The following is a 27,484-nucleotide window of genomic DNA, read 5'->3' as shown; positions in this document are numbered from 1 at the left end:
TTTCTGAAAAGTTTTGTTTTCATAAGATATAAAAGGTTAAAAATGTGGTTTTACGTCACGTTTAACGATGATTGACAGCTGCTGTTGTTGGGTATTTTTCTCAGGGATTGTGAAACATGTCAGGAGGTAGAGTCAGGAAGTGATTAGACTCAAAAGAAAAAAAAAAAAAATTGTCACCCAGCTCCACTCAGATTCCCCCAGAATCCCTCACAGTCTCTACTGCGCAGACTCTGGATGCAAAACTGCTACAATGGCTGCGCCTGTGATGGGGGGATTTTGGCTTCAAAGCTGTACAATGGTAAATGGAGGAGCCACGCTGTCCACTCTATAAACAGTCCATGTCCGTTCAGTTGATATTCAGTAATGAAACAAAAAACAAAAAATTGAAAGGCGGTTCGTTTTCCATTTTTTCCTTTTCAAAATGAAAAGAAACAAATGAAAATCCTTTTGTTTTTCAATATCCCGTTTGATAATATAGATCAAATAAAGGGAAATAGAATTGATTTTGGTTTCATTATATAATTCCTCCAGTCATCGAGAAGTTGTAGTTTCTCTGTCCAGAGCGTAGATGAAGCCAGCCTGATGGTAGATGTGCACGCGATGACAGACAGCTACGTTTTATTCAAAGGAGCTAAACAAGTGGCTCTACAGGACGACGACACGACAGCCGAAAAAATCGGCAGGATTTTTCAGGTATGTTCATTTTCCTCTAAAATACACCATAGATTATACCTCTCATTTTTTTGTGTGTGTTTGCACGCACATCTGATTCCTTATTTTTTTCTGCAACTGCAAAATTTAAAACACACTCACATATATGTATATATCAAAATGTGTATAAATAACACAGATATATTTTGTTATATTTTCAACAAATTAAAGAGAACTCCCTTTTTTAACTCTCTGACGAAGGATAAACTGTGCAAAACAAAGTTTTTCCTTTTCTTAAAAGTGTATTTTATCTTGAAAAACAAAAAAGGACTTTTCAAACAAATTTCACATCAAAATAAATAAATAAAAATAAATGAAATTTCTTCAAATAAACAATCTCAGGTTTGCATGTGTTTAGGATTTAGGATTCACACTTTTTTTTTGTTTTATTTTGATTTTTTTATTGTTTTTATTTTAGGAAAAACAGCCCCCTGCTGTTTAAGTAGGGCATCGCAATTTTTTTTTCTTAGCCAATTAGAGTCATTGCAAATTTGTTCCGATTTGTGACTGTCTTGCGATCTTTACATCCCTTTCATACTTCAATCCAAACCCAGCCCTCTCTTTCACTTAATCTCCTTTTTCTCTCTGTCCATCTTCTCAGCCGCCTAAAACGACCACACCTTCAAACTCAAACTGAAATCTTTCAGAAACATCTTGTGTGGAATGTCCACATCAACTGAGTCTTCAACATTACAAAACTGCAGTTCCTCAAGTGTCCACTAGAGTCTGGCTCCTAAAGCCAAGGGATCCCCCCTGCACACACACACAGTTTATATGAACGTATTTATTTCTTGCAGCCTGGATCTTTCTTTCTCTGCCAGACCGACATACACAGCATTGTTTTTGAGTTTTGTTTTTGTGTTGGTGCTCTCCTCGACACCTCTCTCTGCACCATGTTCACACACCCACACGCTCAGTGATGCTGCAGACTTCACACGCCTCTTCCCCATTGTTACCTTTCAGTGTTTCTGGTTTATTTTTGAAAGAAATGGTACTTTTACTTCAGGAACTCGTGTCGTTTCTCCTCTTTTGTACATGAGCACGGTCCTCGACATTTCAAGCATTAAAGGGATTGGACTTCTTTTTAAGACTCACATTTTTAGGTGGATTCATTAGGTTGGGCCGATCATCTGGTGAATTGGTGAATGCAAAGAGCAGAAGTGGAGCAACAGATGCTCATTTTGTTAAAGACAGTCAGCAGATTCAGCTGTGTTCTGTTGGATAACGCGTTTCCTCAAAAGGATAGTTCCGTTTTTTTGAAGTGGGGTTGTATGAGCTCTATGTGACCACTAAGAACATTAGATACAGTAGAAAGTTGTCTCCTCTCCCTCAGTAAGACACAGACTGTAATCGCTGGTGACGAGGAAATAGACGCTAACAGGGAGAGACGGTACCAAATTCAAAGGCTATTTTCTCTGCCTACAAGAACTAAAATCAAAAAGTAATACCACAGTTTAAGAGTACGCTACATAAAATATTTTTTAAGTGCATTAAGTCTTCGGAAATATAAACATTTATCCGGACCTAACTAACTAGTCATGTGTCCTTCCGCGCAGCCCTAGTGTGCTCCGTCCCCCCTCCTCCTTTCAGCTGTAGGGAATGTAAACAAGCTGTTCTTCGAGCACCGGTTGTAGCCTCGTGTAAGTTTGATCAAGTATCGTAATTCTTTTGTTTGTACTCTAAGGATTGTGAGGCAGCATAGGAAATTCAAAATGAGTGACTATGACAGCGATGATGAAGTTTCATTCACTTTGGAACCAAAAGGATACCTGTATGAACCGGAGCACACAGAAGAGGAGCTGCTACAGATGGAGACTGAAAGGAATACAGAGGAGACATCTGCGGACACGGGACATCGAGATGCTGAGTGTCACTGCTGCCACGACTGTTGTTGTTGCTATTACAGGACAGTCTGTAACCAAGTTCCACTCGTGGCAGCCTAACACTCAGCATCCATGGGCATTGAGTCACAGCTCAGACATTTACACCACTGAGTATTTCCGACTCTATCTTGATGTCCAGTGTCCGTGGATGTTTCCTCTGTTTTCCTTTCAGTTGCTCATACAACCCCACTTCAAAAAAACTGAACTATCCCTTTAACGCTTACAGATACAGGCCAAACGGAGCAGTACCACTGGAAACCACGGGGGCAGTGTTGTTCCTACTACTCGTTACAAAGCTTCAGTGAGATTTGAAGAAGAAATATCAACAGGGGAACTTCCACAATGCATTAAACAGCCTCACCGACCAACGCCTCCTACAACCCTGCCTCTGTTTCTGTCTTTTATGTTGGAGCTACATCAGTAATACCTCCTCCACAGTTGCCATGTTTGTTTTTGAGTTTGTTGTTGTCATAAACTTTTGACTCTGGGCTGCTCCCCCTGGTGGATGTATTGGTTAACAGCAATGCCAATGTAAAAGACACACAACTGTATGAGAGCGGTGACGGGAACACAGTTTGAAAATGCCGGATATATTTCCGTACATACATTTCTGATGTAAACACTGTTAGTCCTTGGTGATGGTTTATCTCTTAAACAAGTTATCATGGGTCTCAGATCAACAGCTGACACACTCCTTACTCTGGGGTACTTCAGCAGCACAAACCTTGAAAGAAAAAGTGCTTCCTCTTGATTTATGCACAAAAAACGGGTCTGAAGTTTGTCGAAATAATCAGGATAAAAAAGCTAAGCTTCCAGTTGAACAGAACAGACTGCCTCACCGACATGAAGACATCTGGTAATAGAGATAAATGAATTGTGGTCTGGTTACAACTGCTGCCATTGCCTGCTTTTGCTCTCCGTGTGGACCATCTTTCCACACATACACAACTGGTCAACTCTTCTCAAACTACCCATAAATGAAAACAAGAACATCACTCATGATGAAATCCCAGACCCCCGTACAGATCCTATGTACAGACTCTGTACATACAGATTATTCTCCTCCGACCTTCACATGCCTCAGATCCACAATTTCTGCTGCAAGAGGTATTTCTGTTTCCCAAACCATGTGGTCCACACAGACGCCTACATGTCACAGGAATTTGAACCGAGAGTCTTTCAGCCTAACATAATACCTTATTTCTCCTCACAGGATTACGCAGGCTGCCTTTTGTAGAAAGGTATAAAATCCTTACAGCAGGATGTAAATAATCAACCGCTTCATTGTGTGGGAACACTGGAAAGGAAGCCTAACACACTACATGTTCAGAGATACGTACAGAGAGGGGTAGTGTGTGGAAACAGGAATATTCAGCGAAGTCCAACAGTCAGATTCAAGACAGAAAGTTCCAGAACAACGGTGGCCTTAGAGGACAAAAAGTTCCTGTGATGCACAATAAATAAGATTCTGCAAACTCTTTCACTACAAACTGTTTCATGTACAAAAAGCACTCCCTTCTTCTTCTCTTTCTTCCAAACCATGCATGTCAGGCAGCCAATCATGGAACAGAGTGTTTGCACTGACGTAGTACCCGGATGTGCAGCCACATTGGAGGTACACGGACACAAACATTGAATGGACGGAGATAGAAGTGTACAGTAAAATATGATTGCAAGATGTTTTAACCATCAACATATGTGGAAAAAATCACAGAGCACAATAAAACTTACAGTGAAGGACTCAGCCAGCAAGAAAAAGAGATATTTTGAAAAACTACGGCTAATAAGCAGGAGAGACCCATACGGGGAGTTAGCATCTTTATCATCATCTACCCAAAGGTGTGAAAACAAAGATGATACTACAATATTTTTATGGGTAAATGTGAAATACCTCTCAATCAAAATTATACTTCATCATAACATATTTACTTTTTCTAAAGTTTGATTTTAAGATGGTATGGACAGAGAAAATGACCTACCTGACAGGAAACGCTGTGAGCAGACTCAGATGTTGAGATCAATGACAGATATTTGCCTTGGAAATCCTGATGGAGTTTAGCTAGCCACAATCTCCTCCGTTCTTCGGACAACTGTTTGCACTCCTCACCCCAATCTGCAAAACATTTTTGGTAGTTAAAAGCATGACTCATGTTTTTTCTTGCTCCAACCGATTGGTGCAGCAAAAAACGTGGCAGCAATTTACCATTTTGTGTGACTATAATCATACACACCAGTGCGCTCAATCCCAAAGATGGTCGAGCTCGAGTTGATTACGTCCCGTGAAAACACCCTTTACAAAGTATATTGCTTTTTAATTTTTTTGGAAAAAAATTATTTTTAGTATTTCATACGGGAGCGTATTGCATTCACTTGAAGAAAAAAAAAACAACTCATGTTTTTCAGAGTAATCTATTTTTCGGTTTGATTTTTGTGGTAATTAATTTTGTGTTTCTGATTAATATTATATAATATATAAAAAATTACTCCTAAAAACAGAAAAAATTATAACAAAAAACAAACCAATAAAAAAATATTAATCAGAAAAACAAAATTAATTACCACAAAAAAACAAACCGAAAAATAAATTACTCTGAAAAACATGAGTTGTTTTTTTTTTCTTCAAGTGAATGCAATACGCTTCCGTAATTTCAAACTTCATTTTTTTAACATTTACTTTGATGCTAAGATTTTAAAACCTGTTTATTTTATTTCAAACTTCTGTTGACACTATTTATATACTATATTCTATCAAGAATACAGGGAATTTGACTCCGGTTTAAACTGCACTCTCTCAGTACAATTTTTGTGAATAGAAAGACCCTAAAAGAAACACTAAGTATTACAAAAAAGTAGAAAAATAGAGCTTAAGTAGTAGAGAAAAATAATAATGACAATATTAAATAAAGAACTTTGTACAGAGTAGAAAAAAATATATATATATACACAATTTAAGTTTAAAAAAATAGTGCACTGAATAGATCTCATGTAGTAGGTTTTCTAATAAGCTATTGTCACTCTTTTTAATGGATTTATTTTTTTAACTGCCAATGTGCTGTCTTAATACATATATGCTTGATATATGGCAAGACGAGAAACTCAAAAATTTCAAATGTTTTTGAAAACATTTGCAAAATTTTGGATTTCAAAATTGTTTGAAATTTGGAATATTTCTTTACTGTTTCAACTTTTTAATATATTTTGCTTTTTTTTTATTTTTCTGCAATTTTTTATTTATTTTTTAAAGTTTAACAAATTTGGAATTTTTATTTTTATTTTCTTTTTATAAAAAGTTCAGGATTTTTTATTAAATCTGTGTATCATTTGTTGAACTGATATTCAGAAATTAATCAAAAAGCAAAACATTATTTTTTTTATTTTTTATTTTCCTTTTTTTATTTTTTTTAATATTTGAAAATTTATTGAAAATTAAAAAAAACTTAGACATCACATGTAAAATTTTATAAGTTAAAAAAAAATCTAAACTTGTTAAGATAATATCCACTAGATCTTGACTTTGTATAGGATTTTTTACACTTTAAAGTTTTTATTGTGCAGATTAAGTTGATTTTGTGGCTCCAGAATAACTTTCATCCAGGTGAGCTGAGGAAAAATGGCTCCTACGAAAGTGAGATCACTCTCTTCCAGTCTGTTCTACACACTTTAACTATAATTAATTATAAATACATTTGAAGGAAAAAAAACAGGCTGACATTTTATTTTTAATAAATGTTTGTACAAAGAAAAATTGTGAAGATTTTGCTGTTTTTGGGATGAAAACACTAAAGGCAGAATCCAGTTTTTTCACCGTTTGATTCACATTATTTCTGTTTTCCTTGAACTGTTCACAGCACGGAAGCTGCTTCACCTCTGCATCTTTCATTTAATCTGCCAACTTTCTCCACAACACATTTCCGGTTAATGAAAGCTATTTTCTGCTAGTTTGCAAACTCCAGTGTTGTGTAGGCGCAAAGGAAACGATGCATTTAAAAAGCAACCAACAGCAGCAGCAGCAGCAGCAGCAGCAATGACAGCTGTGATGTCTTTGTGATGAAATGAAAAGGAAATCAGCACGACCTGAGGAAACAAGGAGGGAAATCAAAAAAAAAAAGGAAGCAGCTCAGGAAGATGAGAGAGGAGACTTTGACAGAGTGCAGAGAGGATTTTTCTGGAGTAACCCCCAAAACCACACACACACACACACACACACACACCACGTGATGAGGCCTGAAGCCGAGCTCATCCGCTCCTTACCTGCTCCACCTCCATCAGGGCTCTCCACTTCCGGACGCCTCCTGTGGTTCCTGCACCCCGCAGCGGTCACACCGGACACGGCTGTGGTTAATGAGGAGTTCCGCTTCAGAGCCGGACCGGAGTCTTCCTCATTGAGGAGACTGGAGACGCGTTTATGAAAGGGTGCTCTCTTGTGGCCACTGGGGGGAAAATGTGACCCCGGGCTGGATTGACAGGTTGTAATATGCTCTCCTAAATCCAGACTGGTATTATAGACTGTAGATATAGATCCTACAGAATAGTCATCCAGGATTTACAGTTATTGAATTTTTATTTATTAAAAAAAAAAAAAAAAAAAGATAGATAGATAGATAGATAGATAGATAGATAGATAGATAGATAGATAGATAGATAGATAGATAGATAGATTTGGATTGGGGTGAATGGGGTAAAGGCAGGAGGAAAGTGGGTCCTCCTGAATCCGGAGCGTCTCCTCAGCGCGCTCTAGAGTCCGGGTTTTCTATCTCTCCCCTCCCATCTATTTCCTCCTCGCCTGCTCCTTCTTACCTTCACTTGTTCAGCCTTCACTCTGAGAGGAGGAGGATGGTATGTGATTGGCCGGGCGGGGACTGGTAGTCCGGAGGCTGGCGTTGTGCTCCGCGTAGATCCCCGTGTTCTTGTTTACACCTTCACGGAGCGGGGACGAGATCAGACACACACAGGAGGAGGACTTAGCAGACCCGGGACTCCAGTCTGCAGTGGACGTGCCTACCTACCTACCTGACAACACCTCCCTGCGGCGCCAAGTCTGCAAGTTTCCTGCTCGCTGGGAGTGGGACTCTCCGCTTCGGGTTCTTTCATCCAGTCTTGAAATGCGTCAAACTTTTTGGTGACTTTCCGTGGCACCTCTGCGCTCATGGCTGACAGCCAAGCGGGTCTCAGGCGCGGCTGGAAATGAAACCTCAGAGGAATAGCCCTGAATTGTTCTTCTTTCCACAGCCCCTGATATCGATGGATCTCTACAAACTTTGATTACGCGCGGAAATTACACTCCTGCAGTCTTTCTCGGATGTTCACACGCTGATGGATGTGTTTTGAGCTTTTCAATCCGCGAACAGAGTGAAGAAAGACTTTCAGCATCAATCACTGGACTTATAATCTGACCAGTTTGAGACTCTTTGGGGGGAGAGAGCCGCTCGTTGGCGAGGCTGCGTGGACAACCTGGGACGTTTCGCGACGACATAGCCGGAAAAGATGCTCTCTGCTCGGGCGCAGCGTGAGCAAGGTCTCGCTCCTCTGGTTCTCCTCTTCCTGGTCGGGGGATACGTCGTGTCTGGCATGGGTAAGTGTTTGAGTCTTTGCTTTTATCTTTTAGAAAACTTGTGCGCAAACATCCACAGATTTGCGTGTTTCTTGTGTTTTCTGTCTCAATCAGACAGAAACGAGTCTGTGCCTCTCACTCTTCCACCAACTTTTGGTTCATGGGAATTAAAAAGTAATGCCTCAGATGATATAGCATTCCTTCAGCAGCAGAGAGGTCTGAGGTCGCCTGCTGATCTGCGCTTTTTTTCACACACAGCAGAATCTCCAGACTTACAGTAGCTGGATCCGAGCTCTGAGCTCTCTTTTCTACTTGGAGCGGAAAAATCAAACTCCCCCGGTGCGCAGGGAGTAATTAAGGTTTTGCTCTGTGCCTTCTTGGCCTCTTCAGAAAGAAAAAGCTTTGTGAGAAGTAAGACAGAGCGCTGGAAGTGCTTCGGGGAAAGAGACTCTTTTAAAGAAATTTCTCTTTTTGCGAGACACGGGTGCTAAATTTAGACTCTTGTTCTGATCTGTGGAGTACACAGAGATATAGAAACTCCCAGCCAAGGATGGAGTATTTATTCTGGGTATTAATCTTCATTCTCTCAGCTGGAGTGTGTTGGTGTGAGCAGAGCAGGCTTTGATCAGGGGAGTGCTCTGAATGGAGCCTTCAAAGACTCTAATGGAGATGAAATCACTTTGTGCACAGGGCAGGTCACTGTGGGTGAGCTGATGAGACAAATCCTGGACACCAAGGTGACACCACCTCTCCCTGGTGTAATATTTATGATTAAACCCGGCGTGGCCTGGTGGTGCTCCAGCCTGGAGTGTGCCCTCCCCTCCCTCTGCAGATCAGATTGAAACACAACCCAGAAATCTGAGGGTTTAGTGGATTGTGGATTAAGCTCCATTTACAGTAGGAAAAAAAAGAACAATGCTCCCAACGACGAGTGAGGCCGCACTGACAAACAGATCAGGACTCTCACAACTGAGCCAGATTCTTGATTCATGTGTAGGATGAGGCGAGTGGTGGTCCAGAGCTGTGGATGTTCCTTCGAAGGCCACTCAGAGCCCTGTTGTACCTTCCAAGGTTGTCGTGTGTGTGACTCCCTGAACAGGCGGAGCAGAAAAGCAGCTTACGTTTATTAAAAATGTGAACCATTCTGCAATCCTCGCATGAGAAAAGAAGGCACACTGATATAAAACCAGGATTGAATCGAGGTTGAGAGCCAGGAGAAGGGGGACATGAGTGTGTTGGTGGCTCGGCGTGCCCCAGTAAAGTTTGAGTCTGGAGGAAGAGGAGGAGGAGGAGGAGGCAGGGATATATTTAGGGGGTGCATGATGAGACAGACAGATTGCATTTATCTTCTTCCCCTCTGAGTGCACACCTTTCCTCCGCCTGTCTCGCTCTGTGGCTGCTTTGTGGATGTGCTGAGCTCATGTTCCTCCTCTCTGTGTTGACACACACATTAATTACCCAGACTGCCAGGAACACTTGTCTGGAGCAACTACCCGCCGTCCACTGCTGCTCTGTGCCCGTATTAATGACTCCATCAGAATCAGAAAACAGACGGACGAGGAAGTGTGACTGTGACACTTTGAGGATCGAACAGAAGTGACCACACCACAAAAACTGAAATCTTATCAAGTGTTTCAAACTCAATATGAGCCACATTCAGACCTCATTTTGTCTTTGAATAACTTGAAATAAGACATTTTCCTGGACTGGTCAGGTGAATGTGGCTCATATTAAGTCTAAAAAGACATTTTCTACTGAAAAAGAGACAAAAAAAACTTGATAAGATTTCAGTTTATTGCAGTGTTGAAGGGAATGCCCAAAGGGGAAAATCTAATGAACTTTAATAGTCAGTTAAATGTCAATCATTTCAATCCAAGCCCTTTTATTTACACATTCAATATTCAGTATATTCAGTAGATGACCTTATATCACCTTTTTAAGTTGGTAGCAACTGTCTAACTTTTTTAAATCATGTAAAATTGTTGAGATAAGCCTGTATTCATCATTCACTACAAAAAAACTAAAATCTTATCAGGTGTTTTTGTCTTATTTTGAGAAGAATATGTCATTCTAGACCAGGGGTCTCAAACTCGTGCTATGGAGGGCCAAGAGGCTGCAGGTTTTCTTTCCAAACAAAAACTCTACCAGGTGATTTCACTGATTACCCCACGTTCAAGCAGAGAGCAGGGACTAATCAGTGAAATCAGCTGGTGGAGTTTAAGATCCATGTTTTAGACTAAATATGAGCCACAATCACCTGATCAGTCCAGAAAAATGACTTGTTTCAAGTTATTTAATAACAAAAATAAGGTCTAAATTAGAGCTGCACGATTATCGCAATGTTAGCACATGCAATTCAGATTTTTCTCCATGATAACCAAGCAAGTCTGTAGACTCATCATGACACAACTTTTTTTTTATTAAATCGCAAGCACAATCGCAATATTGTCCACCTAATCGCATATCGCATCTTTTCTCCAAATCGTGCAGCACTAGTCTAAATCAAGACAAGAAAAAGAGTTGCTTGTTTTAAGAAATTAATCTAGTTTTAATCAAGTTTTCTTGCAATTTCTCTTCTTCCATTGGCAGAGTTTTTTTTTTACTTGTTACAGAAATTCAGACCTCATTCAGTCTTTGAATAACTAAAAATGAGACATTTTCTGAACTGGTCAGGGATAATGAGACCATTTCTTCTTAAAATACGACAAAAACACTTGATAGGATTTCATTTTTTGCAGTGTTACACTTTGAAGATCAAACAGAGGTGACCACACTTCAAGAACCTGAAATCCTTTCAAGACTTTTTGTCTTATTTTGAGGGATGTTGGATACCACTTTTTATGCAGACCAATACCAGTACGAGTACCCCCTTTTGAGTACTCACCGATACTGGGTACCGATACTACTGGTACTTTTGATACATAAAATTTCAATTGACAGTGACAGATCATTTTATACAAAGACAGCAGAGTCACTCTGCCATTAAGTCCAAATAAAACGCAAACAACTCTCTCTGAGTTAAGAACTTTTTTGATAAATATTGAAAAAAAATATATAGTGAAAAGCAAAATTAAACTAACAAGAGTCAGAATTTAAGTTTTTTTTAAGTAAACTAAAGTGCAAAATAAAAAAGTTTAACAGTTATTCTCCCTGGTTCATTCATGTTGTCTGAACAGGACCTGAAGCACATTTGCAGTGGTGTTAAATAGCAGAAATTAGCAGCAACTAGTGGCGAGGAGGACTTGCTCTGCGTAAGATTTTCTTGCCTAGAGTATCTGCTGCTGGTATCTGAAAGCCTTCACGAGTTCGATACCTTGAAAAAAGCCAGGTATCGGCCCGATACCGATACCTGGCTTTGGTACTCGCCCATCCCAACTTATTTTCAGTAGAATGTCTTTTTAGACTTAATATGAGCCACATTCACCAGACCAGTCCAAAAAAAATGTTTTGTTTCAAGTTATTTAAAGACAAAATGAGGTCTGAATTGATTGTAACAAGTAGGACACAAATTTTCTTGCAAACTTTTCTTGTTTCATTGGCAGATTTTTTTACTTTGGACAAGCAATTCAGCCTCATTTTTGTCTCTAACCATCTATGGTACCTAGTCGCCTCTTGGCACCATACTCATTCTCGGCCTTTTACACTTAAACAACACATCCCAGCTGTTGTGAAAACTTTTTAAAAAGAGAAAAGACCTTAAGGAACCAATAACAGTGTTTAAATTTGACATATGACCCTCTGGAGGTCATACAGAATCCCTCTTTTTCAGACTTTCTTGCAAGGACTAACTTAACCAATTTCCTCCTAAAGACTGTCCAATAACAAGGCAACAGAGCCCCCGGAAAATCTATAAAAATATTTTTTTGAAAATTGCTTTAGGTTATGTTTATTTGAATGATTTTAAGACAATAAAAAAAAATATTTAAACATTTTTTTTAACTGGCACTGCGTACCATGGAGGGTTGAATAACTTGAAACAAGACATTTCCTGGACTGACCAGGTGATTGTGGCTTATATTGAGTCTAAAAAGACATTTTCTACTGAAAACAAGACAAAAACACTTGATAAGATTTTCAGTTTTGAGCAGAGCTGGTTCCCAGTCTGAGCCTGGAGGAGGAGACCGGTGTCCAGAGCGAGGAGGTCACAGACGAGCAGAGAGAGGCTGACAGTGGAGGAAGAGCAGTGGAGTGTTCAGAGTTAGGAAGCGTAGCGTGTCAGACACTCCCTCAGAGAGCTGGATGAATGGTGACACTCTTCATGGAAGTGCTGTCTCATTTGTGTTAAGTGTGGGAATCCTGAATAACGGCGAAGCAGCGGCGGCGGCGGCGGCTGCAGAGACTCACGTTCTGAATATTATGTATGAGCTGGTAAAGCGTGATATTTGTGGCCATGCTCCACAGTTTGGTGTTGGGGACTCTGTCATTTTCCCACAGCTGAGAATAAATTTTAGATGCTTGAACAGAAAGGAATGTGACAACAAAGCTAACCTCAAACAAACACCAAAGGAGATCTGGCTTCAAAGACGCTCAACAGATTGAGACGTCAGATTAGATTAAAGAGTCTCTGAAACATGTAGTCATAACAAGAACGCTGCCAGGCTGTTGCATCTGCAGAGACGTGGACAGGTGGTTGGACGCAGCGATAAATAAGCAGACAGAGAGCCCTCTTTGGGCCAGGACACAGGCCAGACGAGTTCCTCAGGCTCGTCCTGCTGGCAGACCAGACCGGGCCACATTCTGTCCCGGAGCAGTGCATTAGTTTTACGGCCGTCAGGCGGCAGGGGATGGGATCGCTGGCCGGCCGTGGCCTCTCTGCTGTATTATTCATACGTGCAAAGTGGTCTTTGTTAATATTTAAAGTGTGCTTATGATGCTCAAAATCCTGACATCAGAGACAGCAGAGGAGGAAGAGGCGGGAGGGGAACAGCTGCTCCGCTCCCATTGGTGTGAGTGACCCCGGCGGCTGCAGGGGGTGGCCGAGGGGTTTAGGGCGCCAATCGGCGTTTATAGACTGGATACAGGAGCAGCAGTCAGAGCGTGTGTGCCAGTCGCAGAGGATGTGGGTGAACCAAACAAGGAGAGGGGTTACGCAGGGTAACGCCATCCTTCTGAGAGAGGAGAGGAGAGAAAGAAGCAAACGGGGAGATGGAAGAGGAACGAATCTGAGAGAGACACATTGAGATGGATTGATCTCAGGGCATGGCTTTTAAATATCCTTTATGAGAAAGGAGCAGAGAAGAAAACTCTATAGCTGTGGCATTCAAGCGTCATTAAACCTCCGGCACAGGCCAGAGAATGAGGCAGTGTGTGTGTGTGTGTGTGAGTGTGTGTGTGTGTAAGGGTGGGGGAAGAAGGTGGAAAGGAATGAGAGGATGCGAGTGATGTGCAGCAGGAGAAGCAGGAGCACTACAAAAATCTTATCAAGTCAGAGTGGAGCGATATGCTGTTCTCACGATTCCAATCTTTTACGATGTTTGGCGTGCCGATTCGATTTCAAATGTGTCTCTTCCATATTTACAATTTTTGCGATTTTTAGGTTAAATAATGATGATAACGTCCTCAGACTGTATCAGGAGCCATCAAATGCACATCATGTGAGTCAGAGAGAGACATTTCACCCCCTGCTGGGGAAAAGCGGTAACTCTTTTCCAACCCAGTTAATAAACAGAGACTAAAATGAAGAATATCAATTAGAAAAAAAAAGTTTTTTACAAAAACTCCTGATTTTGATATTGTCCGATAGGGATGCACGATATATCAGTATCAATATCGGAATTGTACGATGTTGGTCATTTTTTTAACATAAAGTTTTTGATCCAAAAAAACAGACCAGACATTTGTTTTTGGTCGCGTTCATCCTGGCACTTCATCCTTTGAGCGCGCCACTCTTTCTCTGAACACCTTAACACATCATCTCAGATTGTTTTTTTGTTTTGTTTTTTTTCAATGTTGCTTTCGGTAAATATCGGTCATCAGTTGGGGCGGGTACCAAATTAGGTATTTTTATAGGTACAGACCGAAATCTGTCAAAAATACTGGGTACCAATACACGTAAAATCAAACGGTCTCATGAGTGCCAGTCTACGAGAACAGAGACTTTGAGGGAAAACACATGGGGGACAGTATGAAAAGTAGCCAAAAAGGACCTGAAGCGTGGCCTCGTTTTGCTCAGAAAGACGGCAACAGCACAACGAAATGATACAGTACTAGGAATGGGCACCAAATTAGGTACTTTTTTAGGTACTGACCAAATTCCATCTGTTGTATCGATAGACGTAAAATCAAAAGGTTCCATGTTTAGGTACCTAACACATCCCTGTGACTGTGAGAGAGTGGAAGAGTAGGAGATTTTCCTTGCTGGACATGAACACAGCATTGAAAGTTTACATACTGAAGAATTAAGATGTTAAATTTAAAAAAGTTATACTGTATTATTAAACAAATTGATATATTTTACCTGGGAATGGGTACCTTTCACAGTTGAAATGATATGGTACCGTTGCCTGGTTCCTGGCAATTGGTATCGGTTCTCAACGGTACCAATTTTTAGTACTTTTTTGTGTTTATGTGGCAAAAAATACCAATTTGTTTAACAATAAGATGTTATTTTTTCAATTCAACATAGTTACTCCGTAATATATAACCTTGCAATGCTGTGTTCATGGCCAGTATGGAAAATCTCCTACTCTTCCACTCCCTCACAGTCGCAAGGATGTGTTCAGGTAACTAAACATGGGATTGTTTGATTTTACGTGAATCGATACCTGGAACTTTTGACAAAATTCGGTCTGTTCCCAAAATGTACCTTATTAAGTACCCATCCCTAGTTTTCTCACATAACCAAAAAAAGTACCGGGCATTGGTACCGCAACATTTCTAATGTGAAAGGTACCCATCTGTAGTTATCGGCCATAACAGCAATATCAATATCGGATTCTGATATTGGCCAAGATTTTCAGTGAATCCCTATTGTCAAACAAAAAATCCTGATATTTCAGGGTTTTTTTCACGTGTCCCTAGTATCAAGTGTTTTTGTCCAGTTTTACGTAGAAATTGTCTTATTATACTCGATATGAGCCACATTCGACTTATCAGTCTAGAAAACTGTCTTATTTCAAGTTATTCAAAGACAAAATGAGGTCTGAATTGCTGTAACAAGCAAGAACAGTCATCCAATGATACAAGAAAAAATTGCTTAAAACTGGAATAAAATCTTAATACAAATGCCTTTTTTTATTCTATTTGCAGACATTTTTTACTTGTTACGGGCAATTAAGACCTCATTTTTGTCTTTGAATAACTTGAAATAAGACATTTTTCTGGACTGATCAGGTGAATGTGGCTCATATTGAGCCCAAAAAGATATTTTCTGCTGTAAATGAGACAAAAACACTTGATAAGATTTCAGGTTTTGCAGCGAGGAGGAAAGGATATCATCGAGGAGGGAGTCTGAGGACGTAAAGTGAAAAAGAGACACACAAATCCAGCGGGGGGATGCTTTTATTAAGGCTCTTATCGATGGAGAGAGCTCACAGTATTAAGAGTAGACATGTTTAATGCTTTGCCAATACTGTGCATGTTAGCCCCGACTATAAATCTGCAGCTAACAGAGAGGGCTCTGTAGGAGGGCAGAGCGGGGAGGTAAATGGAGGAGGGAGCTGACGATGAGGAATTAGCAGCTGAAGAAAGTCCAGCAGAGATTGGCAGACTGGAGATGAATCTGGTTTTTAGCACGGGTCATTATTCCCCTGCTCCATGAAGACGATACGTGGTGTTTTAAATCTCAGGTAGTAATGATTAAATCAATACCGCGGCGCCTGCCAACTAATTCAGTCTGTGGGTATTTAAAATGAGTCCAAACACACTGTTGATGATGATGATGATGATGATGATCACCCAGTGAAGCTATTTAAATATTTCATCTAATCCTCTGCTGTTTATCTCCCAGCAGATGGGCTCTCCTACCTGTGTGCTCACACATCAAACAGTAATGAAACGCAGGAATGTTTCATTTCAACACAAACATCCAAAGCCATTCAAGTCTGAAATTTGAAATTGTTTTTAGCTGAGCTGGCAGTTTCAAGGACGAACGTGTTATTTTTAAGGAGTAATCTCAAACGGATTCTGCTGATGATCTGAGGAGATGATGATCTGCAGGAAACAGGTTGGAGAAAAGTTACGCTGAGATCTCAGGGTGGATGAACCGGGGTGGAGGAGGGAGAGTTTGGGTAGCAGATGGGAGCCGGGTTGCCTCTGGGCGGGCAGGACGGGGTACCCCCCCTGCCCCCCCATCCTGCCCCTGTGGGGGGAGGTGGGTGGGGCGGACAGGGAAACAGGAAGAAAACCTCTGTGGGGTTCCATTGTGCTTTAGATGAATAGGAGACTCCAGAGAGTCTTTTTTCTGCCCCTTTGTGTGGGGTAAAGGGGGGCAGCAGGGGAACACACACACACACACACTCACACACACTCTCTGAACTCATTCACAACTTCACAGGAGCTACTTTTGCGTTAATGGCCTTCTTTTGTAGAGGTGTGGTCCTGTTGCAAAACCTCCCCCTCCCAGGTGAAGGACAACAAAGTTTCACAGTGAAAAAAAAGGAAACGCTAAGGCCTTGAAGACGCTGTAGTAAGCATGCCAGGCCTGTAGTTGGTGCTATAACTGTCTTGTCCAGAAGCTGCTTTTGGTAGATCTCCACTGAAGTAGAGTTGAGCCGATCATCTGGTGTGTTGGTGAATGCTAAGTTCAAAAGTGGAATGAAGCGCGAAGCTGAGTGTGACGTTATTGTTTCCACTGAAAACGTCGGCTTACCGTTTACACGGCAACAGTGTCAGCAGTATTTCAGAAAAACCCCACTCTGGAGGCCGTTTTCAAAAGTTTGTGTTTTAGGTCGACTGAAACGCAACAAAACTTGTACGATTCACTCCAAAACTGTTGTCGTGTACACACCCCCCAGTCTCCTAGCTCCATGCTCTGATTCAACACACACACACTTGGATAGCACATCTCTCTGAAAACTGACACCAGCTGTGGGTTGAGACAGTGGTGTCAGCAATGTTTTTTGGCCAATTACTGTCGGGTGTTTAGTTTAACTCAACCTCTGAATAGGCGTAGCAATGTGTTAGCAAAGTGTTGTTCGGCTAAAGAACCTGACAGATTTTACTACACCACAAAACCAGTTTTCCAAAATCTTCACTTTGGCTGGAGTTTTCAGAAAACATTGTTTTTAGTGACGTAAAGCTGCAGTTTCGTGTGGACAACAGGCGCAAACATATAGAACTATATAGCCACGGTTCGTCTCGGTACGGTGCGCTTTTAGCGGTGTTTCCACTGACTCATTCCGGGACGGATCCCTAAAAACCGAGACGAGCCGTCCCACTTTTTTGGGACCCTTTTATATGGGTGCCAGACTGAACTGATCCGCTCTCGGGAGGTGGAGCAACACACTGCAGACTGTTGATTGGTCAAAAGAATCGTCACTTACCCCAACACTTACCTTGTGGCACACAGACTTCTCTGAAACGAAGCTTGCTTGCACTTTGTAACAGAGAGTTACAAATTGAGGCTAAGGCTATTTTCAAAAGTTTGCGTTTTAGGTCGGCTAAAACGCTGTTTCTGTGTAAATGAGAGGCCAAGACGTAACAATAGATTTGTTTTTCATCCCGTTGTCATGTAAACGGTCCCGAAGATGGTTCCTGGTTGTTATCAGTTTTCATGGGGCCACTTTGAGAGGCTACTTACACGACAACCGTTTTAGGATAAACACAAAAGTATCAATGTGTTTTAGCCAACCTAAAAATGAAATTTTTGGAAATGGCCTCCAGAGTGGATTTTTTTTCTGAAAAGCTGACACCATTGCTGACACCACACTTCAGGTATACACACACAACAGTGCTGTCGTTATGATCATCATGGACAACCATGAGATGTTATTAGGTAACAAAAAACATCTATGTCCATGTAGATGTAGATCATTATTAGTTCATTTTTGTTTTTATTTTATTAGTTTTTTATTTATTTTTGATTGGTGTTGTTACTGTTTTTGCTCTTACTATGTGTTTGATTATTGATGTTTTTTTTAAAATACTTTTATTGAAACGTTGGCTTTGGCGGCATGTTTTTTTTATTTAAAAAAAACAACAACTTCATGCTAATAAAGCTTAACAACTCTACTTCAGTGGAAATCTACCAAATGCCACTTCTGGAAAAGATAGTTACAGTGCCAACTACAGGCTCGGCATGCTTACTACAGCATTTTTAGTCCCTCAGCCTTTCCATGTAAACTCAGCGTTTTGGGATTAAGTGTTGTTGTGTAAACAGGGCCTGACACTGGAAAATGTTTAGCTACGGAAAATACGTCAGAGGGACAGTTGTTAGCTAAAGCTAGCTAAAAAGTGTCAAAGTTTTCCTTTAAAATTTGGTTGATAATGATAAACCTCAACTTAACTGTACGATATCTGATTACACTCGTCTCAGTCACACCAGAGCTGAAGGACTGTCAGCCTCAGTCCCTCCTGTGTCCCACACTCAGACGCCTGGGACGCTGAACCAATCTGGATCCCACAGTCGCAGCTTTCACACATTTTAAAATTTACAGCGAACAAAACTCACAGACTTTGACGGCTCTGGTTTTAGATGTTGAGATAAAAATCTGAAAAATGATTGCCAAATATCCCTCGTGTGTAAACAAACAGTCCAGTAAATTGTAATACACCTGAGATCCAAGGCTTCCCAGAACAAAACAAACCCATCTGGGTTTTTTCAAAAAGACAAAAAAGAACAGCGTGTTATATTTCCGATGTAAACAACACTGTGTTTTTGCTTTTTGTGCTTCCTCTGAATCCGAAAAGAAAACACATTTTGCTGGCAACTTGTTTACCTCTCATGGTTGAAAGTTTGAAGTATTTAACTGGGAGAAAGAAAGAAGTGACAGAAAGTGCCTCGACTCCTTGAATCACAAATGTATCTGAATGAAAAGTAAACTTCTGCGAAACTGAAGGGCTAAAAATAAGTTCACGACTCTCTAACAAGACCTGTTTCACCACCGGGATCTGTGATTCTCCCTGTGATTGATCTGCTGAGACATGCTCAGTGACATCTGACATCCAGGGTACAGCTCCCCCACCCACACACACACACACACACTCACATACATATGCGAAGCGGAGCCACATCCCCTGATGAAGAGGTAGTATTAAATGGAGGAAGACCTGCTGGGTTACTCTGGAGCAGCCAGGGAGTGAGTGCAGGAATTTTCATTTAAGATCTCAGCGGCGCTCTGAGCATCGTGACCAATAGGATCAGGATTCACTACAGGGGGTCAGGCCGGAGCCTGAACAACCCCCTTACCCTAAGATAAACACACACACACACAGATGCACACACATGGTAGAAGTGGTTGCGCTGATGGATCAGAGGCAGAATTGGAGCTTGATTGGCTGTGCTGTGGTCCGGCGCTCTGCGTGTGTCCCGCTCTGAAAAAAAGGGGGTTTTCAGGCCATGCAGATTCTCCTCAGCGTCTTAGTGGAGGCTTTTTTGTCTTGAAAACACAGTTGAGCCAAGTCCACTCAGAGCTTAGACCACATGCAATCTGTTAATGCTTGTGTTAGAGTCTGCCATGTGGGCTCGGCTAACGGGGGGAAATTCTGCTCGGAGCGGGTTGATGATAACACACTTTCCATCGGGAGAGAAGAATCTGCTGCATTAAGAGAGGAGCTGGCAGTTTGTGTTACACTGTCTTCTTTCTGTGGATCTGTCATGTGAGGCTACAGTCCCCCACATTAGGCATCTGCAACCTTTACTGTGCTTACCTGGATTAAAGTCATTCAGGGTCCACAAAATCTACTTTACCTTCACAGTAAAGACAGTGTATAAAGTCTGAACATTAAAATCTAGAAAATAGTTATCTAAGCAAAATGTTTTTTGAATTTATGCAAGTTTACATGTGATGTTTTTATTAATAAATATTTTTGTATTTTTTCAATTAATTTTTTTTTAAATTCAGAAATTTCAAAACATTGTGGAATTTCAAAAAATTTGCAAAAAATATATTGAAAAAAATTTCAACAAAATCTGATTTTTTTTGATATTTCAAAAAATTGAAAAATGTTTGAATTTTCAAAAAAATGTGCAAAAAATTAAAAAAAATGTAGTAACAAAAATTTGCAAGAGTTTCCAAAGTACTAAACTTTGCAAAAATAAATGAAAAAGAAATTCCAATTACATCACAAAATTTTAAAGAATTTAACGAATTTCAAAAACATGCAAAAAATAAAAAAAGGGAATTTCAAAAATTTGTAAGAGTTTTTTTTAAAAATTACAAAAATTACTTTACTTTTCTCAAAATTATTTAAAAAAATTTCAGAAAATTTGCACGAGTATCAAACAATTTTGAAATTTCAAAAAAATGCACAATTAAAAAAACATATATGTAATAAATTTACAAATATTAAAAAATACAATAAATTAAATTTTAAAATGTTTTAAGAGTTGAAAAAATTTAAAGATTACTTAACTTGTTTAAAATTAATTTAAAAAAAATCCAGAAAATTTCCACAAGTTTTGAACATTTTTGAAATTTCAAAAAATTGCAGAATTAAAAAAAAGATGTTTTAAATCTACAAATATTTTTAAAATTGACAAAGAATACTTTTTCTTACACATGTATATAATTTTGCTCAACACATCATTTTTTTTGTTTGCTAATGTCTTGCCACAAATCAAGCATGTATATTGAGCTGGCATGTTGTCAGTTAAATGAATCCATTCACACAGAATTAAAATCTGTGTTTTCTTCCAGATTAGTCTTTTTGTAGATGTAGTTATCTTCCCAGGGCTGTAAAACCTGAGGTTAGCCACAGGTGCATGGAAAGTTGGTGGGCTGTTGATGTTGTAGGAGGTGAAGTAGAGCGGTGGCAGGCTTTATTGACAGATGGGATGAAGATTTCAACTAAATGTAAATGCATGATTTTATTTAGTGTCAGTGTCTTTAATCATCAAAGGAGTCGAAGAGCCGCAGGTTAAAGACCCTTGTTCCTGATCTACTTGAATAAGTTGCCGTCACCTGTCCCTGTTTCCCCTTCCTTCTCCTTCAGTCTCTGGATAGTCTCATCAGACGTATTTATAGCTTTATAGTCTCACATATACCAACCTCTGTCATCCATATCTCCCTCACTTCATCATTTTTCTGCTCTGTGCCAGAGTTTGGGAATTGCTCTTTAGAAGGCGCTGTGAAGAATCCCATTTCTCCGAGCGTAACGCTTATTAGGGTCCCATCTGCCCTCCAGGCTCTGGTGAATGTGGGGGGTGTGTGGGTTGTCCTGGGTAGGTAAAGAAGGAGGGGGGGGGGGGGGGGGGGGGGGGCTTTGTCATGCCTGTGTGTAAGTGGATGTGGGTGCCACTGGGAGCTTGTGCGAGGCGGGATGGGATGGGGGCTCTTAACGCTGCAGAGCGCTCACGGAGCAGCTGGTGTGTCTAAAGTAGGGGAATGACACACAGACCTCCCGGGAGAGACGGCGTATTGAGCGAACGTGTGCGTATCTCCGCCTGAGAGAGGAGGGAGATGGAGAGGGGGAGCGGAAATGATCCTGCGTCCTTCTGTCTGCATGGCACGCAGCTAGGCAACAGCAGGACTTTCAAACAACTTACAATTTTTTCTCTCCCCCTCCCTTATGTTTCAAATCAAGGCGAATGATGCTTAATGAGTGTATTTGTGAGTGTGTGGAGGAGGGAGGGGAGGGGAGGGTTGGCGGGGGATTGGTGGGTTTTGTGTGATTGGCTGCATGTCAGCGGCGGGTTGCTGTGTTATTTAATGCACTGACTGACATGGAGTTAAAGCAGCACGTCCATCCCTTAAGCTCATTGCTGCTGTGGTGGACGGAGCTGTGATTGGCACTTAATCAAGGGTCAACAAGGCCGCGTTCACATCCGTCCTTCCTTCATTCTTCCTCTCCTTATCTCTGCGCTCCTCTCGTCTACGCCTGCTGAAGAAAAAAGGTCCGCTTTGCTCCATCTCCTCTTATCCCCAAAACATATGCAGACACATACAAACAGGCACAGTAGGGGCTGTAATCCTTTTTTCTGCTCAGATACTCTTGGATCACAACCGCAGCAAAGAGAAGAGTGAAAGACTGAGATCTGGCCTCATCCACCCTTTAATTCCTCCACCCGTCTCCAGCTCCAGGACTTAATTCTGACTCCTCTGGAGTTTTTGGACCAGGAGCCTCCAAACTCGCTGCACAGATTCTGCTCTCGCCTTAGATGCAGGTCTTAATCAAGGGCTGACAGGCTCCCTTTGGCCCCGTTTTGTGTGAGTGTGTGTAAGAATGTGTGTGAGTGTGTGTGTGTGATGGGTGAAGCCAGCATTATTACTGAGGTATTACTCTCTTTTCTGCATGGGTCACAGTGGGGTCGCACTTCCAGCCCCAATCAGCGCTCAGCTCCTGCACACACCCATCTCTCACACACTCTGGCAGCTGCTCTGATTGCACAGGAGGAAACCTGGTTTATCCTCCTGGTTCCCTCGCCGTGCCAGGTGTACGAAGCCTCTCGCCGCAGAACGCCACCGCCAGGCACGGGTGGGAAGATGACGCGTTAGGAGTCGTTTCAGATGAGAGGCGGCGCGACAACGACAACGTCAACGTCTGCTCTAATGTGGCAGATGTACCTGTGTGTAATTAAGGTTGAGTTCATGTGTGAGCTCACACACACACACACACACACACCGGGTGAGTCAGCGGGTGTGTGTTTCAAGCTTCTTACCTGCTGCTGACCAGATGGGCCCGGCGGTCGACCTCAGGTTCACCTCCCTGCGCCGCTCTGCTTAGATTAGCTGAGCGGAGTTAATGCAGGAGAATGGACACATCAGCCCCCACTGACTGTCCTCCCCCTGCTACACACACACACACACACACACACACACATGTGCAAAAACACTCATAAAGCACTTGTTCAGCCTTCATCCTTCACGTCGTATACTTGGATGACGATATCCTTCTTGTGCATGTGCGTGCATGTGTGTGCATGTACGTGTGTGTGTGTGTGTGTGTGTGTGTGTGTGTGTGTGTGTGTGTGTGTGTGGCTGGCTGGCCTGCTGTTTATGGGGATTATGAAAGCAGATGGACAGCCATGCTGACTGGTGAGGGTTCATTAACTCTGGGTGTCTCTGCTCTGCTGCTGTTGCTCAGCTTCTCTTGCTCCAATCCCCTCAGTCAGTGTGTGTGTGTGTGTGTGTGTGTGTGTGTGTGTGTGTGTGTGTGTGTGTGTGTGTGTGTGTATTGGTAAAGCAGGTAGAGAAGCACCTGACACAAGCAGAGGACAGCCATATAGGTGTTATCGATCAGCGATATGGAGCCGAATGTGAGCTCTGAGCTGCGACGCTTTCCCCGTTTCTGCTTCCTGTGACATCATCACGCTAATTCCTCGAACAGATTGACGCAGTTTGTATCAAAGCATTTCTAATGTTGCGCAGAAAGGGTTTCATACATAAAAAGCGGCAGGGGGAGCGTGTTTCACGTGTCCACACCCGCAGCAGGCAGAGAGCGGTGAATTAGCATGAAGCAATATGTGGAGCAGAGGCCCGTCTCCGCAGCGTTTCACGGCTCTGCCAGGGGAGATGAATAGGTGTAGTTATAGTGGGTCATTAAACACAGAGAGGTGTCTCTGTGTCTATAGCTTCACCTTCACGCCGCAGCCTCCTGCCCTCCTCTTCCACGGCTTCATAAAAGAAACACGGATCACACCGGGATGGACAGACGTACCTGTGGAGAGCCGCGCAGACGGACAGACGGACCGGCAGATTCCCGGGCAGATGGGTTGTTTAAAAGCCCCTCAGGAGCCGCCGCGCCATCAGACAAATAGATGGAGAGGCAGTCCATCATCCGGTGTCGTGCGGGGCTGGGGATGTGACCAGGAGTAAGGAAGCAGAGGGAGAAACTCAATTATGATTATTATAATTACCATTATAACTGTAATCCACTGAATGTCAGAGGAGAGTTTAAATTGCTCATCGCCAGCTCCTCACAGCCCAAGGTGTTGCCTTTAAATTGCCTGTTTTGTTAAAGCAGAAGTCCGAAACCGCAGATAATTACTGCAAAATGACACAGAAGAGAAACAAACGCCGAAAATTCACTAATTTAGAAAGCTGGAACGGGCAAGTGTTTGACATTTGTGCCTAATGAAATGTATTAAAAGTGGGGCCCAATTTCAGATAATAACACTCTGTCCCTTCCACGGCTTTTTCAGCTCAGACTTTTAAACAGAAGAAATGTGCAAATTTTCACCACTCATTAGCAGCAGGTTAGTGGAGTTTGTTCCCTTTGGACACACAGGTCGGGAGTCTGCGTCATGTCTGTGGCAAAGGTAACAGAAACGTAGAGAAAGTATCACTTCAAGATAGGTGATTATCAGCGACGATATTTGGCATTTTGTGGCATATCTGCCTTTTTTTTCTTATCTGATGGCCGATAAGAAACAATTTCAAACTGTTTTTAGTAGAAAGTGTCTTTTTAGACTTAATATAAGCCACATTCACCTGACCAGTCCAGGAAATTGTCTTGTTTCAAGTTATTTAAAGACAAAGATGAGGTCTGAATTGCTGTAATGAGTAAAAAAAAATCTCCAAATGGCACAAGAGATAAGTTTGTTTTTCAGAAGGTCCTCGACTTAGATGGTTCTCGACCATAAACTGTAAAAAAAATGGACGAAAACTGCTCCCCCTGGTGGCTGGCTGTAGTGTAGGTCAAAAAATCCATCTCCCCAGTCATTCCAGATGGGCTGTGGTCATTCAGGGCCCTGGTGGTTTCAGGATTAATCCTACATTCAGGACAGATGTTGTGAGACCTGTTCCAAGCTCAGTCTTGGAGTTTTAGGAGTGAGACCACACCTGAACCACGCCTGACCCACACCTTTCTCAGCATTCTTATACATTAGGGATGTAACGATACACTCATGGATCAATGCAATTTCTAACACTGGGTAAACAATGCAATTTTCTCACGATTAATTTTTTTTACAATAGACAGTTAAAAAATGGACCCCATCTTGCTCAGCTCAAAGTGAGGTCACCACAAAAACTGCTCCCCCTGGTGGCTGGCTGCAGTATAGGTCAAAAAATCCATCTCCCCAGTCATTCCAGATGGGCTGTGGTCAAACTTACCTGGTAGAAATGTTTCTCACGTCCGATTGTTATGTTGGTTTGAAGATATCATTTGGATGCCTTGTGTTCAAGTCCTCTTTTTTCTGAAGAGTTTCTTCTTCACTAGTTACAGGAGGTTAAAAACGAGGTTTTACATCACGTTGAACGATGATTGACAGCTGACATTCTTGTGTATTTTTGGGGGGATTGCAAAATATGTCAGGAGGTAGAGTCAAGAAGTGATTAGACTCTCGAAAAAAAAAAATATTACATTTGTCACTCTCTGGCTGCTTCAATGGCTGCGCCTGTGACGGGGAATTTTGGCTTCAAAACTGTACAATGGTAAATGACGAAACCAGGCTGTCCACTCTAAATAAAGTCTACGTTCTCGACTTTTGTTTTGACTTTCCAACGCTGATAAATATATGTACATAAGAAAATAGAGAAGGTTTCGAACGTGGAGTGCATATGAATACACAGCTACGCAGTGCTACGCGGTCATTAGCATCGTCCACTTTGTCTCGCGTCACGTCATAGTGTAAATTTTCTGTGTTTGTGCTCCGCAATTGTCTGGGTAGCCTCACCTTTTTCGCATCATGGACACAAACAGGAATATGAATATAAATATGAAGTATAATCCATGTATTTGGATAGTTATTTAGAGATTTAAGGGGTATTTAGGGTAAATATTAGGGTTTGGGTTACGACGCGTGGTAGGAATGTTTTAAGTAAATTTTTGTGCAAATTTCTTTTGTTCAATTTGTAGATTTTTCTTTACTTGTTACTAGCAATTCAGATCTCATTGATGTCTTTAAATAACTTGAATTAAGACATTTTTCTGGACTGGTCAGTTGAATGTGGCTCATATCAGAGAAAAACACTTGATAAGATTTCAGTTTTTTGCAGTGCATTCTGTCTCCATCATTGTCACACCCACACTTCCATCTGATTGGTTACACACAAAGCCACAGCTCAGATAACAGCCAATCAGCAGTGAAAGCTGTACATACACACACACACGGCAGAGAGGAGAAAAGATTTTGCTGGTTGCAGAAGCTACGAAGAGCAGGTTTATGTCTCGAAAGCAAGTTTGGGAAGCAGATTCTCCTGAAGATGAAATAAACATCGCAGCCCCAATTTTTTAAGTTTTATTAAACTTTATAAGTCATTCTGCTGAGCCGTTCAATAAACATATGCTTTAAGGCGTTTGAACAAGTAAAGTGTTTCAGTTTGTATCATTCAAAATTTTGACGAAAAAAGACATATTGGTCTATCTCTATCACTCCCCAAAAGGTTTCATTTTATATCCTTTTTTTGCAGCTCACTAACCAATTGAAAAGAGTGGATTTATTCCGTGCAAAGCTTTACCTTCTGAAAGAAACTTCCAGAAATCAGTGGGATGACAGCATGTGTGAATGCAAATGGCTAAATTTTTCACCCCAGTTTCACCCAAGCGTTTTTGTTTCCAGCCTTCTGGTAAAGTTCCTGCACAAAGTGCAGATGAGCCGACGTGTGAATGCAGCATCTTTACAGCGTGATGTTTACACCGCTGAGCATTTGTTGTGCGTGCTCTTGTTGTGATCTTCTCTCTACTCCAGCATGTCCTTCTCCGCCTGTTTGTTGATACTGTGAATTCATCCTGTGACATGTAGCTTTGATATAAAGGCAGAAACTGGCGCTGTAAGCAACAGGCTCTGTGCAGGCTGCAGCTCTGAATGTCACGTAAACATGATACAGTGATTACTGCATCTGTTACCAGCAGGTCAGGCCCTGAGACGTGTCAGACAGAGATAGTTTACCAAAGATCAAAATTATGAAATGATGCAGATAATGAAAAGAATCAGTGACTTTCAAAATAAAACAAACTGTGTCCACCCAGATCTTATCGAAGTTGACTACAGCAACAAAATGACATAATGGATGGAGCCAGACCAGGAGTCAACAGGTTGGAGGATTCACAGTCAAAACAAGAACGAGGAGACGCTAAAAGATGGATCAGGAAGTGCAGGAACTCTTTTAAAAAGTACAGGGAAATGAGGTGCCGTGCAAAGTCTGTAAAATTAGGCTAGCATATCACAAGTTGTCAACAGCCATGCACAGCCAAATTAAACGTGATGCTGTCCACAGATCAACAGCCATTTTTTTTTATTTTATTTTTTTTATCAGTAATTAATTAAGTTCTTATTAACTTTCAATTTCATCGTTTT

General features: G+C 41.4%; 1 protein-coding gene and 1 long non-coding RNA gene across 3 annotated transcripts in view; one reads left to right on the top strand and one right to left on the bottom strand.

The window, feature by feature from the left end:
• Positions 1-6,962, bottom strand: part of LOC141794647 (uncharacterized) — a 67,864-nt gene extending 60,902 nt beyond the window's left edge. The window contains exons 1-2 of the long non-coding RNA XR_012598542.1: positions 6,846-6,962; positions 4,574-4,707 (exon numbers count right to left, since the gene is read on the bottom strand). This is a non-coding gene — a long non-coding RNA (uncharacterized LOC141794647). The remainder of the gene's footprint in view (positions 1-4,573; positions 4,708-6,845) is intronic.
• A 430-nt stretch (positions 6,963-7,392) lies between these two features.
• unc5b (unc-5 netrin receptor B) overlaps positions 7,393-27,484 on the top strand; it is a 114,760-nt gene continuing 94,668 nt past the window's right edge. For both annotated transcript variants that reach the window (XM_074676181.1, XM_074676180.1), the window contains exon 1: positions 7,393-8,166. In XM_074676181.1, coding sequence (XP_074532282.1) covers positions 8,079-8,166 — 88 coding nt within the window. In that variant the 5' untranslated portion in view covers positions 7,393-8,078. The remainder of the gene's footprint in view (positions 8,167-27,484) is intronic.

Source organism: Halichoeres trimaculatus, unplaced genomic scaffold (genome assembly GCF_033239565.1).
Source record: "Halichoeres trimaculatus isolate MK-OKI-2021-1 unplaced genomic scaffold, fHalTri1.1 fHalTri1_scaffold_8, whole genome shotgun sequence".
Taxonomy (NCBI): domain Eukaryota; kingdom Metazoa; phylum Chordata; class Actinopteri; order Labriformes; family Labridae; genus Halichoeres; species Halichoeres trimaculatus.
Note: the sequence above shows the minus strand (reverse complement) of the source record. Positions and strands in the feature narration are given on the sequence as shown.